Here is a 19,240-nt window from a genome sequence, read left to right on the forward strand (position 1 = left end):
TTTCCCTTCTCTTCTCCTTCTGGGACACCCACAACACGTTTATTCGTGTGCTTCATATTGTCTTTCAATTCCCTGAATCCCTGCTCATATTTTTCCATTTTTTTTCTATAGTTTCTGTTTCTTTTTGGATTTCAGATGTTCCATACTCCAGTTCAGAAATCCTATGTTCTGTCTCTCGAAATCTACCATTGTAGGTTTCCATTGTTGTTTTCGTCTCTTCTACTGTGTCTTTCATTCCCATAAGTTCTGTGATTTGTTTTTTCAGACTTTCAGTTTCTTCTTTTTGTTCTTTCCTTGCCTTCTTTATATCCTCCCTCAATTCATTGATTTGGTTTTTGATGAGGTTTTCCATGTCTGTTCATACATTCTGAATTAATTCTTTCAGCTCCTGTATGTCATTTGAGTTGTTCATTTGTTCCTTTGACTGGGCCATATCTTCAATTTTCCTAGTGTGATTTGTTATTTTTTGCTGGCGTCTAGGCATTTAATTACCTTAATAAGTTTATTCTGGAGATTGCTTTCACTTCTTTTATCTAGGGTTTTCTTGCTGGATGAATTTGTTGTCTATCTGTTCTTTGACATTCAGTTCAGCTTTATCTGGACCTTTAGCTTAAGTTGTGTTTAACAGAGGAGAATTTTTCAGTTCTTGTTTTCTTGTTTCTTGCCCTGCTTGTGTGGTGCCTTCCCCCCCACACACACACTTAGGAGGGTCTACTTAGATATTATATACCCCAGCCAGATTTTCCCAGACCAAACTGGCCTCCTATCAGGAGGGAAGAGTCACCTGCGTTGGTTTTCCCTGAGGGTGAGACCCAGCAGGTTGAAAGACTTTCCTGTGAAGTCTCTGGACTCTGTTTTTCTTATCCTGCCCTGTGTGTGGCACTTGTCTGACTGCAGGTCCCACCAGCATAAAATGATGCGGTACCTTTAACTTTGACAGACTCTCCTTGCTGGGGGTGTGGTGGAGACAGAGGAGAGGGTGTAGGCTGGTTTTAAGGGCTTCAAATTACCAAGGCCTGGGGTCTGAGTTCCTTGATGGAGGGATTCCACCTGGGTGGGGCTTCACCCCTCCCCTGGGGAAGGCACAGGCTCCAGATAAGCCCCCAAAAGAGCTCACTTCTGCCTATGCCTGGGGCAGTTGCAGCCTGAAAAGTCCTGCTGCTGTATCCAGAGGCAGTCAAGCCTGTGTAGATACACAGCCACAAAAACCTCTGTTTCCTTCTCTTTTTTTTCCCTCTTTTTCTGTCAGTCCTGCCGCCTTGGCACTGGGGCAAAAATGAGCAACCTCTGCTTTGATCAGGTTCACCTAAGCTGGGGGCCTATTTTTAGTAGTCAGAATTTGTTCATTAGTTCCACAATTGGCGTTTTAATGTGCCCAGTCCCTGCTGCTGGTAAAGTCCTTTCCTTTCCCCTCTGGGAAGTGGCCTGTGGGGGAGGGGCGCTGGCCGCCACAGCTTTGAGAACTCAAGGTTCTGGGGGGTGCTCGCAGACGGTCCAGCTGGTCCAGACTGGGGTAAGCTGTGTGTTTGGTCACTGATGTGGCCCCCAGAGCTGTTCTGTACTGTTTCTGGTTATTTAGTAGTTGTTCTGGAGGACAAACTATAATGTGCATGTTGTTAAGCCGCCGTCTTGACCCAGCCCCTGGATATAGAATTCTTGGATGGCAGTTTTTCTCTTTTAGAATCTTATATATATTATACCACTGTCTTCTTGCCTCTATGGTTTCTGCTGAGAAATCTACACAGTCTTATTGGACTTCCCTTGTATGTGATAGATTGTTTTTTTCTTGCTGCTTTCAAAATTCTCTTTCTCTTTGACATTTGACATTGTGATTAGTAAGTGTCTTGGAGTATGTCTATTTGGATCTGTTCTGTTTGGGGTATGCTGCACTTCTTGGATCTGTAATTCTTAGTCTTTCATAAGAGTTGGGAAATTTTCAGTGATAGTTTCCTCGTAGTTTCCTCCATTGGGTTTTCTCCTCCTTTTCTCTTCTCTTCTCCTTCTAGGACACCCACAGCACGTATATTTATGTGCTTCATGTTGTCATTCAGTTCCCTGAGTCCCTACTCATATTTTTCCATTTTTTCCCTTTATTTTCTTTTGCTTGTGGGATTTCAGCTGTCCCATCCTCCAATTCACTAATCCTATCTTCTGCCTCTTGAAATCTAAATTCTAGGTTTCCATTGTTTTTTTTTTATCTCTTCTACTGTGCCTTTCATTCCCATAAGTTCTATGATTTTTTTTTCAGACTTTTGATTTCTTATTTTTGTTCATCCCTTGCTTTCTTTATATCCTCCCTCAGTTCATTAATTTGATTTTTGAAGAGATTTTCCATGTCTGTTCGAACATCCTAAATTAGTTGTTTCAATTCCTGTATCTTACTTGAATTGTTGGTTTGTTCATTTGACTGGGCCATAATCTTCAATTTTCCTAGTATGATTTGTTATTTTTTGTTAGCGTCTAGACATTTAATTTTCTTAATTAGATTATTCTGGAGATTGTTTTCACTTTTTTACCTCTGACTTTCTTGCTGGATGGCTTTGTTTTCTATCTGTTCTTTGACATTCTGTTCAGCTTATTCTAGACCTCTAGTTTAGGTTTTGTTTAACAAATCAGAATTTTTCTGTTTTTGTTTTCTTGTTTCTTGACCCTGCCTGTATGGTGCCTTTTTTTTTTTTCCCTAGGAGGGTCTACTTAGGTATTACAGACCCCAATCAGATTTTCCCAGACCAGACTGGCCTCCTCTCAGGAGGAAAGAGTCACCTGCATAGTTTTCCCTAGGGATGAGACCCCGCAGGTTGAAAGACTTTCCTATGAAGCCTCTAGGTTCTGTGTTTTTCCTGTCCTGCCCAGTTTGTGGCACTTGTCTGCCTCCATGTCCCACTAGCATCAAGTGATGTGGTATCTTTAACTTCAGCAGACTCTCCCTGCTGGGTGATGGTCAAGACAGAAGAGAGGTTGTAGGCTGGCTCTAATTGCTTCACTTTTCCAGACCCTGGGGTCTGAATTCTTTGAGGGAGGAATTCCAGCTGAGTTGGGCCCCACCATTCTGGGGAAAGCACAGCCTCCAGGGAATTACCTCCTTTCTCCTGACCAGCCTCTTTGCCTCTCAAACAAGCTTAATTCCACCCTTGCCTGGAATAGTTGGAGCCTGAGAAGCCTTGCAGTTTTATGCAAAGAGCAGTCAAGCCATAGAAATACAGCCACAAAAAAAGAAAAGAAAAAAAAATCCTTTTCAGAGCAGGACCCCCATTCTTTGGATTTGCCAATCAAGAACTGAGGTTGGTATGTTGCTATATGTAACTCCAGGTCCTGTGTGCCCCCATCTTTCCTTCAGGGCCCAGACCTTTTCAAGTATTTTGTGCTGTCTGATCTGAAAAAACCTCTGGTTTTGTTGTTGTTGTTGTTTTCTTTTTCGTTAGCCCTGCCCCCTCTGCACCAGGGCAAAAACCAGCAACCTCAGCTTTTACTTGAGGTTCAGCTAAGCTGGGGGTCTGTTTTTAGTAGTCAGAATTTGTGTGATTAATTCCACAATTGGAGCTTGGTTGAGCTCAGTCCCTTGCTGATAGTGAAGTCTCTTTCCTTTTCCCTCTGGGAACCAGCCTGTGGGAGAGGGATGCTGGCCTCTGCAGCTTGGGGGACTAATGGTTCTGAGTGGAATTGCAGCTGGTCCAGCTTTTCTAGACTGGTGTACGGTGTGTGTCTGGTCACCGATGTGGCCCCAGCAGTTGTTCTGTACTGTTCCTGGCAATTTACTGGCTGCCCTGGAGGACGAACTAAATTCCATACTTCACTAAGCCGCCATCTTGGACCCCCTCTATTTCTCAATATTTTATCTTTAAAAAGGGAAAAGAATTATTGATTGACAAAAAATGTGATGCCAGAAAATGGTGATTACCAAACAAAAGAATATGTCTTAAAGTGGTAGATTCTTTAAAAAGCACTTTATGGATGGAGATTAGAAGCTATATTCATTGTATCTTGGTGGAAAATGATACTTTTTTTTCGTGTGTTTAGTAACTCATAGTCATTGTCCTTTTTTCACTGTATCTGAGTCATAGAGTTATTTCAGATAATTGGCCTGCCTAGATTTCCATAACCACTGAAGTGATGGCAATCATACTGTGTAGCACAGCTGAAAATGTCAGTGCTAATGTTCAAAATTTGCTCTAGCTGTTCTGTGGATGTGCAATAAGCACAATCTCTTGTTCATACTCTGAGAATGTGACACCATTTTTATTTTATTCCATTATTTTAAAAATCCTTCTAGCCTGTCAAACTATCGACTGCCTCAGGTCCCATGGCTTCATTTTGGAGGCATATGAAAGAGGCGGTACGCTTTATATATTCTTTGTGACTTTTTAAAAGGAAGAGTAGTTCAATGAAATGGAACTTTTCTGAATTCAGAAAGTTTGAAAATATTCTTGTATATGTTCGATTTTAAGCACATTTCTTTGTCAGTTTATTTTTCTGTGAAGGCTGTTGCTTAAATTTTTGAATCCTGTGCACAATTAATACATTACTATCTAGTTGCAGTCTTAAAAACCTGCAAAACAGTTTGAAAGATCACTTAAAATTTGGGTGGTAATATTGATGAGGTGCAGTAGGTCTACCATTCTCTTTATGACATTATCAGATCTTATTGTCTTATTCTTTTTTTCTATGTTAGGAAGCCTCACATTAAATATGAAAACTAGTTTATGTTTTTATTAGGAATACCTTGATGCTTGTTCTTAACAGTATAAAAAAGAAGTAATGGGACTTAAAAGGGAAGAAAAGTAGTAATTTTTCCTGGTTTTCAAGTGAATCACCTGTGACATAACATTATTAACTTGGGATTTTATGATTAGGATCTGTATTTTTTGGCAGAGTCTAAAAAAGTGTTACCAAGAATTTTGTTAGCTTAAATCCAAGTTCCCATATTTTGAGAGTCCATTCTTAGAAATAAAATATCCCTCTTTTTAAGCTAGTGTCTAAAAGAGAGGCTGCCTAAGTATATGTTTAAAGAGATAGAGAATAAGCTATTTCCTATATTTAATGCCCTTAAAGTGTTATTCAGGTTTAAGGAGAGATTGTATTTGGTTGTAAGGATAAGAGAGCATTCTATGAAAGAAGTAGTATTTGTGATGGGGAATATAATCCACGTTTAGAACATCAGATTTGAAGTGAAACAGACTACTTACTAGCTGTTATGTGAACTTGGAGGATTTTAGTTTTCTTATAGGTAAAATGAAGATAATTTCTATTTTACTGAGGTATAACAAGTGAAATAATGTTTAATGTGCTTAGGAAATGCTGACACAGAATAAGCATTGAACAAATGGTGATTATTATTGTTATTTATTCATATTATTAGCTAAATAAGCTTTGGGGAGGAAAGATTCCAGGCAGAAGGAACAGCATGAGCCAAATAATAAAAGATCAAAAGAACAGGAATGCCTTAGTTATTAAAAGTAGGAGTGAAGAGGGAGTTTAGAGTGGAATGGTACTTTGTATAATGTTTAGCACAGATCTTTAGGGGCCAAAATAAAGAGTTTGGTCTTAATTGAATAGATGGCAAAAATATTTCTAAGGTTCTTAAAAGAGGGAGTGGCATAATTAAAGCAGAACTTTTAGGAGGGTTAATTTGGTAAGAGTTTGCATGATAGATGGGAACAAAGACACAGAGACTAATGAAATGATCAACACTACCACTTATCACTGTGTGCCGGCTAGCATACTGATACACACACACATACACACATATACACACACCTTATTTCCTTTAATCTTTACCACAACTCTGTGAAGTAGGTACTCATTCCTATTTTATAGCAGGGAGGCCAATTCTTGGGTTATACAGCCAGCAAGTGGCATAGTTGGGGATGTGAATCTTAAATATTGCCTTATAACTGGAAGAACAGTTTGGTGACCATTGTGGAATTTGCAAGGTAGACCCATATGAGTTCAACGTCATTACTTCTATAAATTAACTATACTAGCTGCCTTATTTTATGAAATATTATTTCCCTCTCCTAACTAAGGATTTTTCTTAACTGGTCTACTTAGTTATCCAAATAAGCTTTTCCAAATAATAGAATGAACTTGACGATGAAAATAGCCATTGTTTTAGTCTAATGATTTTCTCTGTTTCACTGAATTCTCATTGGATTTGCTTGGAGAAGATATATTTTTCTCCAGACTCGGGAAGAATTCCAGATTCCTTAAAATAATACTTTTAAGAATAGAAAAAAAAGTTAATTAAGAGCAAACAAACAAAAAATGCCAGTTACTGTTAAAGATCTGGCTCTAAAGGCTGCTGTAAATATTATTGCTGGAATAAAGTTTAGAAGTCATATAATTCACTCTTATTTTATAAATGAGGAAACTAAGAGCAGGTTCTATGAACAGCACTAATGAAATATTCTTATACCAGTAATATTTAAACTATGCTTATGTTTTATAAGATTGAGGTATTCTACCATAACATTGAATTTTTATCTTTTTCAAATTTCTAGAAAATAGTCATGTCATAGACACTTTTCACCTTAGAATTTGCTTACATGGATTCTCACATGAAAAAAGAATGAAATGTTATGCCTGCCATACAGCAAACAAAAAAAAATGCTCACAAATTTTTAAAACATTGATAATAATACAATAAATATTAATGAAAAATCTCTTTTCATTCGTTTCAGCCTTATATTATTAGTTCAATAACTTGGTTTCCTTTTTTTAATGTGACCTTATTGTTATGATTTCATGTAGTCAGTTTCTCCTGGTGTAAGTTTTCTCATTTTCTATGATGTTATGATACACTGCTAAGATACTGACTCTCAAGTTAGTTACTCTACCTCCTGAAGATTTTGAGAACCGCTGCCTAATAAAATGCAGATCTCTTTGATCTATTAGCCAACATTTTTACAAATTAAAATATTTTTCGCTATTATTATATATCATTGCTTCACACAGGTGAAAGGTGTATAGACTATTTACCTCAGGATCATCATACATTCTTTTGGGTGATCTGAATTGATATTTAAATGTGTATATTTCATACAATGTGATTATAATTGTAACTAGCTATAGTTAGTACTTCAGTATTGTCTTAGCTAAAAATGGTTTCAATAGCCATATCTAATTAAACTTTAGTTATCAAAATTTGAATTATATGGAAATTAGTTTAATATATGTTATATTTTATTTTTTAATGTTTAACCTAGAATTAAGAGAGGTGCACAGTTGCATATTCATAGGGCCCAGGAACATCTGGAAGACTTTTTTTTTTGAGTAATTTAAAAGCGCTGAGTCTTGCTAAATAGTGTTCTCTGCCTTCCTCTGTTGACATGTCTTTGAGGTCAGTTGCTAGTAGTTGTCAGTAACCAGGCAATTAAGGTGAGTCAAAAGGAGATGGATCCTCCCCCACCCAGCTTCCCCTATCTCTAGAAGATTTTCAGCTTAAATTCTAAAACATAAGTATATTTAAATTTTTAGATTGCTTTAGGAATAGCATCATGTATAAAATATAACATACTTCATGTAATTAGCATACAATATGATAGAAGTAATAAGGACAATGGGACTTTTTTTAGATCCACCCCTGCACCCCCACTCCACACGCAAATATCAAGTGCTGCTTTGTCTATGATAGCTGTCTATAGTGGGTAAAACAGCTGGGAAATTTAAAAATCATTTTATTATCTTTAATTTTATAGATGCTCCTTGCTTTTGTAATAAGCTTTATGACTGAATGAAGTTATGTTGACTCTAACTTCCAGCATTCAGCAGACTAAATTTTTTATCTTACATTTCCATTCATTAGCAGACACAGGAAGAACTAATACAGTCTTGCAGGTTTTGGACTATCCTTTATAATTTAGAATGAATAGTAATAAAAGCTTTGTGTATCAATCAGATATTTAAAAATTGAATCATTTTTTTTTTCCTCTAAAGCAGAAAAAAATACAAGGTAAATAATGTCACTTATTTAAATTTAGGTTTTCATACCTAATGTAATGTTAATTAGCTAGAGAAGGCAACATTCTAGTTAGAGGAGATGAATAACATATTTATACCTCTGAAAATGTATAATAGCAAACTTTTTGACCCCAATGACCTAAGATATTCTAATGTTAGAATATTTCATGACATTTGTCTTTCTAGAGTTCAATTAAAAACACCCCATCCATTTCCATTCTTTCCAAAGTGGGAAGTTCATTTTATTCCTTATTTGAAAACAAAAAAGAGGGCAGGCAGTGGTGGCTCAGTGGCAGAGTTCTCACTTGCCATTCCAGAGACCTGGGTTCAATTCCCAGAGCCTGCCCATGTCCAAAAAAAAAAAAGACTTAGATTTTCCTAAGTGCTTTCTATAATAGCATTACATTAATGGTGCTTGACATAAAATGCTCTACTTTTTTTTACCCAACTTTTTAAAATCTAGAGACTATGATTGTGCATTTCAAGAATGTTATGAAGTGGTAGAATGCTAGACTGGTATTTGTTCTAGTCTAGGTCCTACCAATTAATAAAACTGTTGAGCCGAAGCCAGGTAAGATATGTAGTCTTTGACTTATTCCTTCCTTTGTAATATGAGATAAAGAATACCTTGTTAATACCATAGAGAATACCTAGATAATAAATACCTCCCTAACTTTCTAGGGTTTTTATATAGATCAAGTTAGATAATATTCAGACATCCATTCTGAAAATGCAAAGCATGATCCACAAAATTGTTTGAGACTTTCACAGTGTGACTTTCTAGAGTGGAGAAATTTTGTTTGTTTATTATTTATTTACTAGGGACTTCTCAAGCACTTTGTTTTTATTGTCTGTATTTTTACCCTTCTTCCCCACTGGGGTTCTGATTAATCTCTCCTTCCTTAGTGCTTTCTATATGCCAGGCATTGTAGTAACTATTGAGCATTCTGGAGAAGCACGGAGAGCTTTTGAGGAATTTATAATCTAGTGGAGGAGAAACATGTATTTTAAAATAACTTACCTTACAGTGCCATACATTGATATACAGGTCACCAAAAATCCCAAATACATGATTTAGTCAAAGCAACAGTAACTCTCGGTTATCTAGGGAAATGCTGTGGAATAGAACTTTCAGTGATGATTGAAATGTAGTATCCACTACTCACATGTGGCTGCTGAGCTCTTGAAATGTGGCTGGCGCCACTGAAAGCCGAATATTTTATTCTATTTTATTTTAGTTAGTTTAAATAGGGGCAAGTAGAGTGGTTGAGCTAGATGCCTCCTTCTGCCCCAGAGACTGACAAACAGTGTTGCTGATCAGCCCTTGCCTATATGCATTGAACCATGTAAAGTGAGCATGTTCTCCAATAGGTTAATCAGCCCCTGATGGTCAAGAGTTAAAAATATATTGTATAATAATGCCATTAATTCTAGCCTTCATCTACTCAGGACTCAGTATTTTCTTTTTTCTTATAATATTGCAGTTTGGACCAGAAAATCCCTTTAGGACGCAGCAGATGGCTGCCCCTAGAAATATGCTTTCTGGATATGCTGAGCCAGCGCATATCAATGATTTTATGTTTGAACAGCAAAGGAGAACTTTTGCCACATACGGTAAGGTGATAAGACTTATAGTTTCAAGTTTGGCCTTATTAGAATTGTGAATTTTGTATATGTGTGATAATCTATTTCATCTTTGGGCTTTTTTAATTTATTAAAAGTATTCCTTCAAGAAGAATAGCATGTTTTCTAATACACTTCTATATACAAACAAGAAAGTGAACTAGTATTATTAGTGTATTTAGTCATTCTAAATCTATGATTTCTGCATAGTAGAAATATTGTGTTCTTAAAGACAGAATATTCTTTGTTGTACTTGGTAAGGCACACTTGTCATTAAAGAATGCCCATTATATGCAGATTGCTGTTGAAATTTAGTAAATAAAAGGATAACATTAGGAAGCTGCTTTCTTTTAGCTTATTGTACACTAGTTAACTTTGCTCTGTTTCTCAAGTCGTATCTCCGAACTATTTTCTGTTGACAGTGAGGGGCATCAGAAAATGGAATGGTCACAAATTTATTGTGAAAAATAATAACATCCTATCAATGGTGGGATTTAATAAAGGTAACATGTGGTGCAAGGCTGGAAATTCCCTCTAGGGAACATCATAGGATGATCCTTATAATGTCCTTGTTGATAGTTTCATAGATCATCAACCCTGATCACTTGTATCAGATTAGTGCATACTTTGTGGTACCTTTCCTTTCTCTCTTCCTTTAGTCCTTTATCTGTAGGTTAACAGACACACTGAACACCTACCACTTTACAGAGCTTTTTCATAATGATGGCCATGCAAAATAGGTGAGAATGTTTTTATGCTAGGCGTAAAAACTTGTCTTGATGTGTCTTTTCCAAAAAAGTGTTTGAAAAAGAAAACTTTGGATTTTTTTTTAATGACAGATTTAATAATCATATTTTTTAGGCATATACAATATTGTCCCATGATTTTATGTAAGTATGTATGTATGTATGTATAGTTTTCTTAGCAATTAGAATAACAATCCTTCCTTTGATTTCATTTATTAGAATTTCTTAAAGTTTTAAAAACCAAGATTTCTTGTCCTAGCTAGGATTAGCTTCTTTGTTAATAGTTTTGGTATAAATTGTTATATTTTGTTAATTGTTTTGTTACAAAATAAGATTTAAAAGTTAAGAAAATAATATCATGTGAAATGTGTTCAGCAAAACTTTTTAATAACAGGTTTTTTTTCTCCCCATTAAAAAGTAATGTAGGGCGGGCCGCGGTGGCTCAGCGGGCAAGAGCGCTTGCCTGCCATGCCGGAGGACCCCGGTTCGATTCCCGGCCCCAGCCCATGTAAAAAACAAACAAACAAACAAAATATAATAAAATAAGAAAATGTTTCCCTTTCTTCCTCCCTTCCTTCCTTCCATCCTTCCTTCCTTCTCTGTCTTTCTTTCCTTCCTTTCCTCCCTCTAAAAAAAAAAAAAAAAAAAAAAAGTAATGTAAACAGGTCAGGATTAAGGTGAATCAGAATACAAGGGTAAAGATGAGACCAAAGGAAAAGAGGTTTATTTTGTCCAAAACCTAAATTTTCTATAGCACATAATCTAACTTCATCTGTCTGGATAGCTTATTTACACATCTCAAACACATGGAACCCAGAATGGAAATGAGGGCTTATAGTTCTCTGTAGCTTAAGCTAATATGTGAATACATCCCAGAGAATTTGGGGCAGTTAATTAAAGAGTATTGTCAAAATCCCTTGAGGAATGGGAGAAAAAATATGGAGCTATTGAACTATTACCACTGGAGAAACCCCTGATACTATCTCAAATATTAGGAACTCCCGTCAGTAGGCCAAAGCCCTTGCACATGAGGCTTTCATTTGTGAAGCTTATTTATGTAGTGGAGAACCTAAGCCTGCCTATAGTTATGCCTAAAAGTTGCTTCCAGAAAACCTCTTTTGTTGCTCAGATATGGCCTCTCTCTCTCTCTCCCTCTCTGAGCCCAACTCTTTAAGTAAACTCATTACCCTCCCCACTATGTGGGACATGACATTTAGGGGTGAAAGTCCTCCTGGCAATGTGGGAGATGACTCTCAAGGACAAGACTGGCCCTAGTACCATGGGATTGACAATGCCTTCCTGACCAAAAGGGGGAAAAGAAATGTAATAAAATAAGGTATCAGTGGCTAATAGAGTTCAAATAGAGTCAGAAGGCTATTCTGGAGTCTACTTTTATGCACGCTTTAGCTAGATACTGCTAGTTCCATGACTTGCCAAACCCCAACCCAAACCATTCCTGTTAACCCTGAAGGACACCTAGGATTCTATCTGAGATTCTACGAAAGTTTCATATAGTAAGGTTACTTTACAGAAACCTACACCCTCCAGATGGGTTCTTAGGCCAGGTAAGTCTTGAAACCCAGAGGGGCCAGCCTCCCCAGAACATCAACTAGTTCTACCCACCCCCATCCCATATTTTTGATGTCCTTTCTAACATGAAAAAGTAAGAAAGGACAGAGCCCAAATACTCGTAAAGACTGAGAGAAGGCTCAAAGGAGCAAGAGGAGTTATAACAGAGAAGATGGGATTAAACAAATGAATATGACTGCTGAGTCATTATATTGATAATTGTTTTAGTTTCCAGTGTCTTTGTGCAGTTAGAAAAAAAGCCTGAAATTGTGGATCAGTAACTCATAACAAACTTTGAAATCTGTTTTATAAGTGTTTGTTACAGTGTACTTTGAAATTAATTGATTTTTCTGTGTATATTTCATGCTAAAAATATTTTTTAAAGTAATATAAAATTTTAAAACATTTAAGAAAGAAAGAAGGAAAGAGCAACCTATAATCTCACTATACTAAAATACCTTCTTTAAATTGTGGTGTTTATCCCTCCAAGTCTTTTTTTATCTACATATATTTATATTACATAGTTATAACCATTCTAAACTTTAAAATTTGTATCTCACTTTTTTATTCAATATGCTGTCAGAAGTATTTTTAGTGTTGATTTAGAGTCTGAAAGCTTATTTTTAAGAGGTATGTAATATCCATTGATTGGTTATATCATAATTTACCTATCTAGTTTAATTTTGGAAAGTTATTTTTTTCTAACTTTTAGTGAATAATGCAAACTGATTCACTGTAAATTAGTTGAGAGGTTTAGTACAGATCGTCTTAGTTATTTATCACAATACATCCTTGGAAATTGGGTGTAAAAAGGATTGCCATGTATTAGATCGTATTTCATCATGGAAAGGTTATAACTGACTAACAGTATGCCAAAAGTCAGGGCTAAGACTATATACTTCTAAAATCTCCCAGAAGAGTTCAGAGGCACTTCCAGTCCAATAAAGTAGTTCTAAATGCATTGTAACCATTGCTTGTATAAGGGATCTCATGTCATTCTAAAGTGTATGTCCAGCACATAAATATTAGCTCTACTGCACCATTAATTTATTATATTCTGACACATAATAAAATAGGCTTTTAAAGACCTTGGCTTGTTTTCTTAGATTTAGAAAGGCCTTGAAGCAATAATTTAGATAGCTTAAGTCTCCTTTAAAACAAACAAATACTGAGAGAAATAAGTCCAGTTAAGTTTATGCTGATACCTACTTCTTATTAAATTTCCCTATAGCAAGGGTAATTATTTAAAACTATTCAGTTAACTTTAGACCTGGGTTCAGATATGGGCTTATTTAAAATAAATTTTAGAAAAAACAAAACAATGTTTTTTGTTTGTTTGTGGCTCTCCTACTAGAAGTAGTGGGCTAGGACACAGCTTGAACTATTTAATGAGTGAAGGATATGAAAAATGAATGTGAGATTGTTGTATACTAGGCATCATGGGATAAGGGAAGTTATCACTTGTGCAAAACTAAGAAAATTATTGTCTGTCTCCTTTAGGGTGGATTTTAGAACTGAGAACAGTTTCTTTGAACTTAAATTAATAAACAAGATAACATCCTCAGGTTTAACACTGTCTCCTTTTTCTTTGCCTTCAAGTACTGAGCAAAAGATAAGTATATGGCTTCAGTTAGTTCCAAGAGTCCTGTAATTTTCTCATCGAAAGTTCTTATCTGACTGCAGATAATAATTTCCTTGCCAGCTTCCTATCTACTTGTTTTTACCAGCTCTCTTTTGTACATGGACTGTACGTTACCTTACTTCATCTCCAAGGTGCCAGGTAGTAAACCTTCTTTCTTATGCTAGTGTTACCTACAAGGCATACAGACCATGAAATATGAATTCAGTTTTACCTAAGGCTCATATTTATCACTCTGGAACTCTGCTGGTAAATAGAACGAACATTGATCTTACTTTTCTTCTCATTTTTAAATGGTTGCAACAATACTATAATCTCAGTGAATTATTTCTGGAAGATTTATATTGTATGATACAGTTAGTTTATCACCAGGCCTACCTGTAATGTCCTTATCATGAAGATAGTCTCATTTACTTTATCATCCTCCCCATTTACTTCCTCTACAGTTTGTTTTAAATTCCCATTTATAGATTTCTTCTTAACTTATCAATCTCTCAGTGGTTTATGTGAATTCTTTTGTTCTGTTTCTTTCCCTTTTCTTCCTGGATTCTGGGCCTGCTCCCTTGCTGGTCTTACTTAGGACTTTTCATTCAGACCTCTTCTTATTCTATTTTCAACCAGTTTTTTTCTCCATACCAAGCTATGCAAATGTAAAGTGGAATTTAAAATAAACACCTTTAGCCTCATAATGGTCATAAACTCTTCATTAACATTTTTAATGATTAGAAATATTCTGCTCAATACAGATATAATTTATATAAAGATTCCTTGTATTTAGATTTCAGGTTTTAGTTTTTCACTATTAAAAATGTGGTGATATAGGGCCGTGTGGCAGTGGCTCAGCAGGCAGAATGCTCGCCTGCTGTGCTGGAGACCCAGGTTCAATTCCTGGTACCTGCTCATGCCAAAAAAAAAAAAAAAAGTGGTGATGTAATATACTTCAGTGAAATCCATTCTAAAATGTTGTGGTGAATATCCTTGTATATAAAACTGTATGGTTATTTTTTTCATTATTTTTTAAAGATGAAGATCAAAGTAGATCAAAGAGTATAAATGTCTTTAAAGCTTTTGTTATATGTTGCCAAAATGCTTTCTGAAAGAATTGGCCCATATTGAAATGCTACCAGTCATGTATGAGAGTACCTATTTTGCCTCACCCAAGATCCTTATGATATTTTTCCTTTGTTTATTTGATAATCAAAATATTAGATCTCTTTATTTTTATTTGATTTTATGTACTACTAGTGGGATATCTATTTTTGAACCATTGTTTCATGAGTTGTTTACAGTCTCTTCTCATTTACCTATTGGAATCTTAATATTGATAGTCTTAAGAGCATAATGATAAAATTGATATCATCAGGGGCAATTCAAATCAGATGCCAAAAGGAAGAAAGTAGACATAAACTCCACTAAAAGGATAAAATGGAAAATAAGCTTTAGAAAGATGAGAAGTTTTAAGAACTAGAATACAGATATATTCAGTTACTTATACTGTAAGTTAGTAGAAGACTAATCGAACTGAAATTCTGTAGTGGTACAGTTAGATCTTGTTCTGTAGGATGATTTGTAGTGGAACCTAAGGCTAAATTTGTCATATTAGTAAAAGGAGAATAATGTTGTTTCCTAGTCACCTGAGGTGGTGATGGTAGTGGTAGCAGTGACAGCGAGGATTTTACCCCAGAGGATGTGAAAAAGGAGAGCATAACTTTTTTTTTTTTTTACTCACAAACAAGAATATGGCTAGATGAATTGGGGCTTGGTTCTTAGAAAAGAGAAAGACCAGGGATATCTGTCCACCCTGTCTCCATTCCTCTACCCCAATACATTATGCAATGCCATTTATATAGACGTGAATCTACTTTCAAGGTAGGATTTACCTTCTAGATAAGTTTTTATGGTTTCAGTGGATTTTTTTGTATGCTATATGGCAGGGTCACGTTTCATTCTTTTTCCATATGAGGATCCCATTTTTGCAGCCCCATTTGTTGAATTTTTGTTTGTTTGAGTTTTTTGTTTATTTGTTTGGCTTGTTTGTTTGTTTTTTGGGGAAGTGCATGGGCCAGGAATGGAACCCAGATCTCCCGCATGGTAGGCGAGAATTCTACCACTGAACTACCCTCGCATCCCCCTCAATGGATTTTTAATTTAAGATATGTTGGCCTAAACTTTATTTGAGCTTTATAAAACCCTCACTTTTTAAAGAGTCAGGTACAGGACATATTCCGTACATCAAAAAGATGAAATATCAAATAATTCTGGGAGATTTGAAACTATGATTGAAGAGTTATTCTCCAAAGCTGCTTTTCTACCATTTCTGGCTAAAAATGTTTTAATGCTGAAAAAACTATATGCAGATGAGTTCATAGGCAGGTAGTTGGTTCTATTCTAGCATATCATTAGGGTAAGTTGAACAACTACATCCTTAGCTTGTATGAAAGGTATGTATGGTAACAATTTTGTTCTTGTTTTCCAAAAGAAGTTCCATTTAATCTTTAGCTGGAAAATAAGAATGTTAACTATATCCACTAGGATGTGCCCTTTTAAAAGAAATGGGCTAGTACTTTTTATGTTCCCTATGATTGTTCATGTGGTTGTAGGCCATAGACTGATCAATGATCTAGCTGTCTTCTCTGGATTTTCTGGGTTATTATTAAAACTGATTTTACCAAACATTTATTGTGCTAGCACTCCTGCTTGAGGGAGAACTGATTTGAGTTGCTATAGGTAGATTTTATTTCTTAAGTCCCCATACACTACTGAAGACCACATTTATATGTAGCTACATACTCTCTCACTGGTTGAAGGAGTATATTCATATGCTAGTAGATATGCTTGCTTATTTCTCTTACCAAGGAAATATTTGAAATATAAATAATTTATATTTATGTTTATATGTATAATAAAGATATATTATCTTTATTTATGAAATATAAAGAATGATTTATGAAGTAGAAATATATTATTTTAAAATTGGGAGCAAAGGCTGTCCTTACTGAGAATGGTGTTTTCAGAATAATAGCTATATTTCCCATAATTCATAAGAATACCATAATTCCTGTGTATTCATATGCTAGTAGATATGCTTACTTATTTCTCTTACCAAGGAAACATTTGAAATATAAATAAGGAATTTATATTTTTTATATTTTATATTATATTTATATTTTTATGTATAATATAATATTTATATTATATATATATATATATTTTTTTTTATGTATAATATAAATTTATGAAATATAAATAAAGAATGATTTATGAAGTAGAAATAAATTATTTTAGATTGGGAGCAAAGGCTGTCCTTACCAAAATGGTATTTTCAAAATAATAGCTATATCTTCTGTAATTCTTTTTACCCTATTTCTTTCTTTCTTTTTCCCACAAAGTTAGATATGAATTTTAATTAGGATTTATGAACAGGAGAGGATCTTCCACAGAGGCGGCCAGCCATGGAAAATGGAAGTTAATGCTCTGCAAAGGGAGCCGGGGGAATCCAAGGGTTTAATAGGTATTTAGGACCAGGGTCTGAGCAGCAGCAGGGTCTTGTGACACAGGGGTTTGGAATTTTGTTATCAACAGTGATCAAGAGAAGGGAGTTATACTGCTTTGTTTATGATACCATCTATACATCGTCACACACACACACACACACACACACACACAGATCCTCCTCCCCCTCTGTGCCCGCCCCTCAACCCAGAGGAGAGTTGATGCTTTAATTTCTATCCCGGTCATTGTAGGCAGCTACATACAGTAACTTACTCTCAGTATGGAGGAGTGGCTCAGGCTTACCCTATTTCTTTTAATCTAATTGTTTATAATTTGATAAACTAATCCCTATAATTTCTGTTACTAAAAAGAAAAATGAAATAGTTTGTAACCTTCCTAATGTATAATGTACATACATTTTTAAGCTGTTAGACTTTCTAATCTAAAGTTTGAAATCTTAGTATTTCTACATGATCTTTCTGTAAACCTACAAGTTCTCTAATGTTAAAAAAAAAAAACTCCAAATCTTGGCCAGGAAGCCTGTAGTACTGTAAAGTTAGTTTGCTAGATCCATACTGTAAGGTAGTTCTTATTCTCTGAAGTCATTCATGGGTCAGCCTAAGATTTGAGTTATTTGTTCTAAGTAGAAATCGGGAAAAGAAGAATAGATTTGAAGTCAAAAGACAGTTTTTGATATCTGAAAAGGAAAATGTGAAATGAATTTGTATAGGAATAAAATGAATTGTATGGGTCAATAATTTGTACTTTTTTCTGTTGAGGTTATGCATTGGACCCTTCATTAGATAATCATCCACTATCTACTAAATATATTGGTTCTGTAGAAGAAGCTGAAAAAAATCAAGGTAAATTATTTGAAATATTTTATCTCAAGTATAAATACCTATAATTGCTGTCTTACAGATTGACTTTAATTAGACTATAGGAAAAAACTAATATCTAATTTCATTTAGCTTGTTTTTGTTTTTGTTTTTGTTTAAGTTAAGGCAATAGAGTGATATAGTTTAGAGCAGTATAGTTTAGAGGTGTGACAGACAGTTCAGAGCTTGCTTTTGCCACTTTATTAGCTGTGTAGTCTTGTAGGGAGGATAGTGGTACCTTTCTCTTTGAGATATGGGAGTACTTGGTACAGCCTACCTGTAGAAATTGTTAAGTAAGTAATAATTAATTTATACCTAATTTTGACAGTTTATTTTAAAAATGCAGAAAAATTTCATTATGCATATCTGTGGAAATAGACGTGAAGAGTTGTTTTAAAGGCTGAGTGGTTTCTAAGGCTATTTGAATAAATTTAACATATGTTGTGCTCTTATTCATTTGTATCTATTATAAGACAAAGTATCATTAAAAAAGACAAAGTATCATACTCTAAATGCTAACTTGTCACAAAGCTCATCAGCCCTTTGGAATCTTATCCATAAGATGTTCATAAAATAAAAATAATTTGGTGATTGTACAAGGTGACTCTATTTAGTTGCAATAGAACCTGTGTGATCAAGCTGCCTTCTGTGTATGAATATGTTATTATTGTACTATACAGCTTAAAAGCAACTGAATGGAATTCATATTGGTAGGCTTCTTTTCCTTAAGTTAGACTTCTCTGCAAGTCACATCTATATATAGCTGGATTCTCAATTAACAGTTAACTTGTAACCATGACTCCCATAAGCCTCTCTTTTTCCAATTTAATTAAGTATATACAGAGTGCCACCTCTTACTGATCAAATTAAAATTTCAATCAGAAGTGTCTTTTTTTCCTTGTTTCTTTGTAGTCTTAAGATTTATGATAGAGGTCAAGTATAGATTGTAATCACTTGGAAGAAATAACAGAGTCTTGTTGTGAAACTTTAATTTATAATATTGTCTTACAGGTGAAGTTAAGAAAAGTTATTAATCAGTTAATATAATTTCATTTAATTTTAAGATGATGAATTTTATTCTTGCTTTCAAGGTAGCTTTATCATTATTTGGTAATATTGAAATGCTGGGTTTCTTTCACAAAGTAGTAAACTCCAGTGATAGTGATCTATGGTCATTAAAAAGGTGTATCATTGTTAGCATTATTTATCTGGGTCTTTTATTAAACTTAGGTTACTTTTAAACATTTTAGAATTTGCAAAATATTGTAGTAGTACAAGCTTCTTTGCCCAGAAGGCTGATGTGTTTTGTATAGCATGATTTGAGACTTTGGGGGATT

At 35.0% G+C, this 19,240-nt stretch overlaps 1 protein-coding gene across 2 annotated transcripts in view; it reads left to right on the forward strand.

Annotated features, from left to right (window-relative positions):
* CDC40 (cell division cycle 40) overlaps positions 1–19,240 on the forward strand; it is a 63,847-nt gene that overhangs the window by 25,269 nt on the left and 19,338 nt on the right. For both annotated transcript variants that reach the window (XM_077162643.1, XM_077162642.1), the window contains 2 exons: positions 9,441–9,570; positions 17,805–17,888. In XM_077162643.1, coding sequence (XP_077018758.1) covers positions 9,441–9,570; positions 17,805–17,888 — 214 coding nt within the window. The remainder of the gene's footprint in view (positions 1–9,440; positions 9,571–17,804; positions 17,889–19,240) is intronic.

The sequence above is a fragment of the Tamandua tetradactyla genome, chromosome 5, assembly GCF_023851605.1.
Source record: "Tamandua tetradactyla isolate mTamTet1 chromosome 5, mTamTet1.pri, whole genome shotgun sequence".
In the NCBI taxonomy this organism is placed as follows: domain Eukaryota; kingdom Metazoa; phylum Chordata; class Mammalia; order Pilosa; family Myrmecophagidae; genus Tamandua; species Tamandua tetradactyla.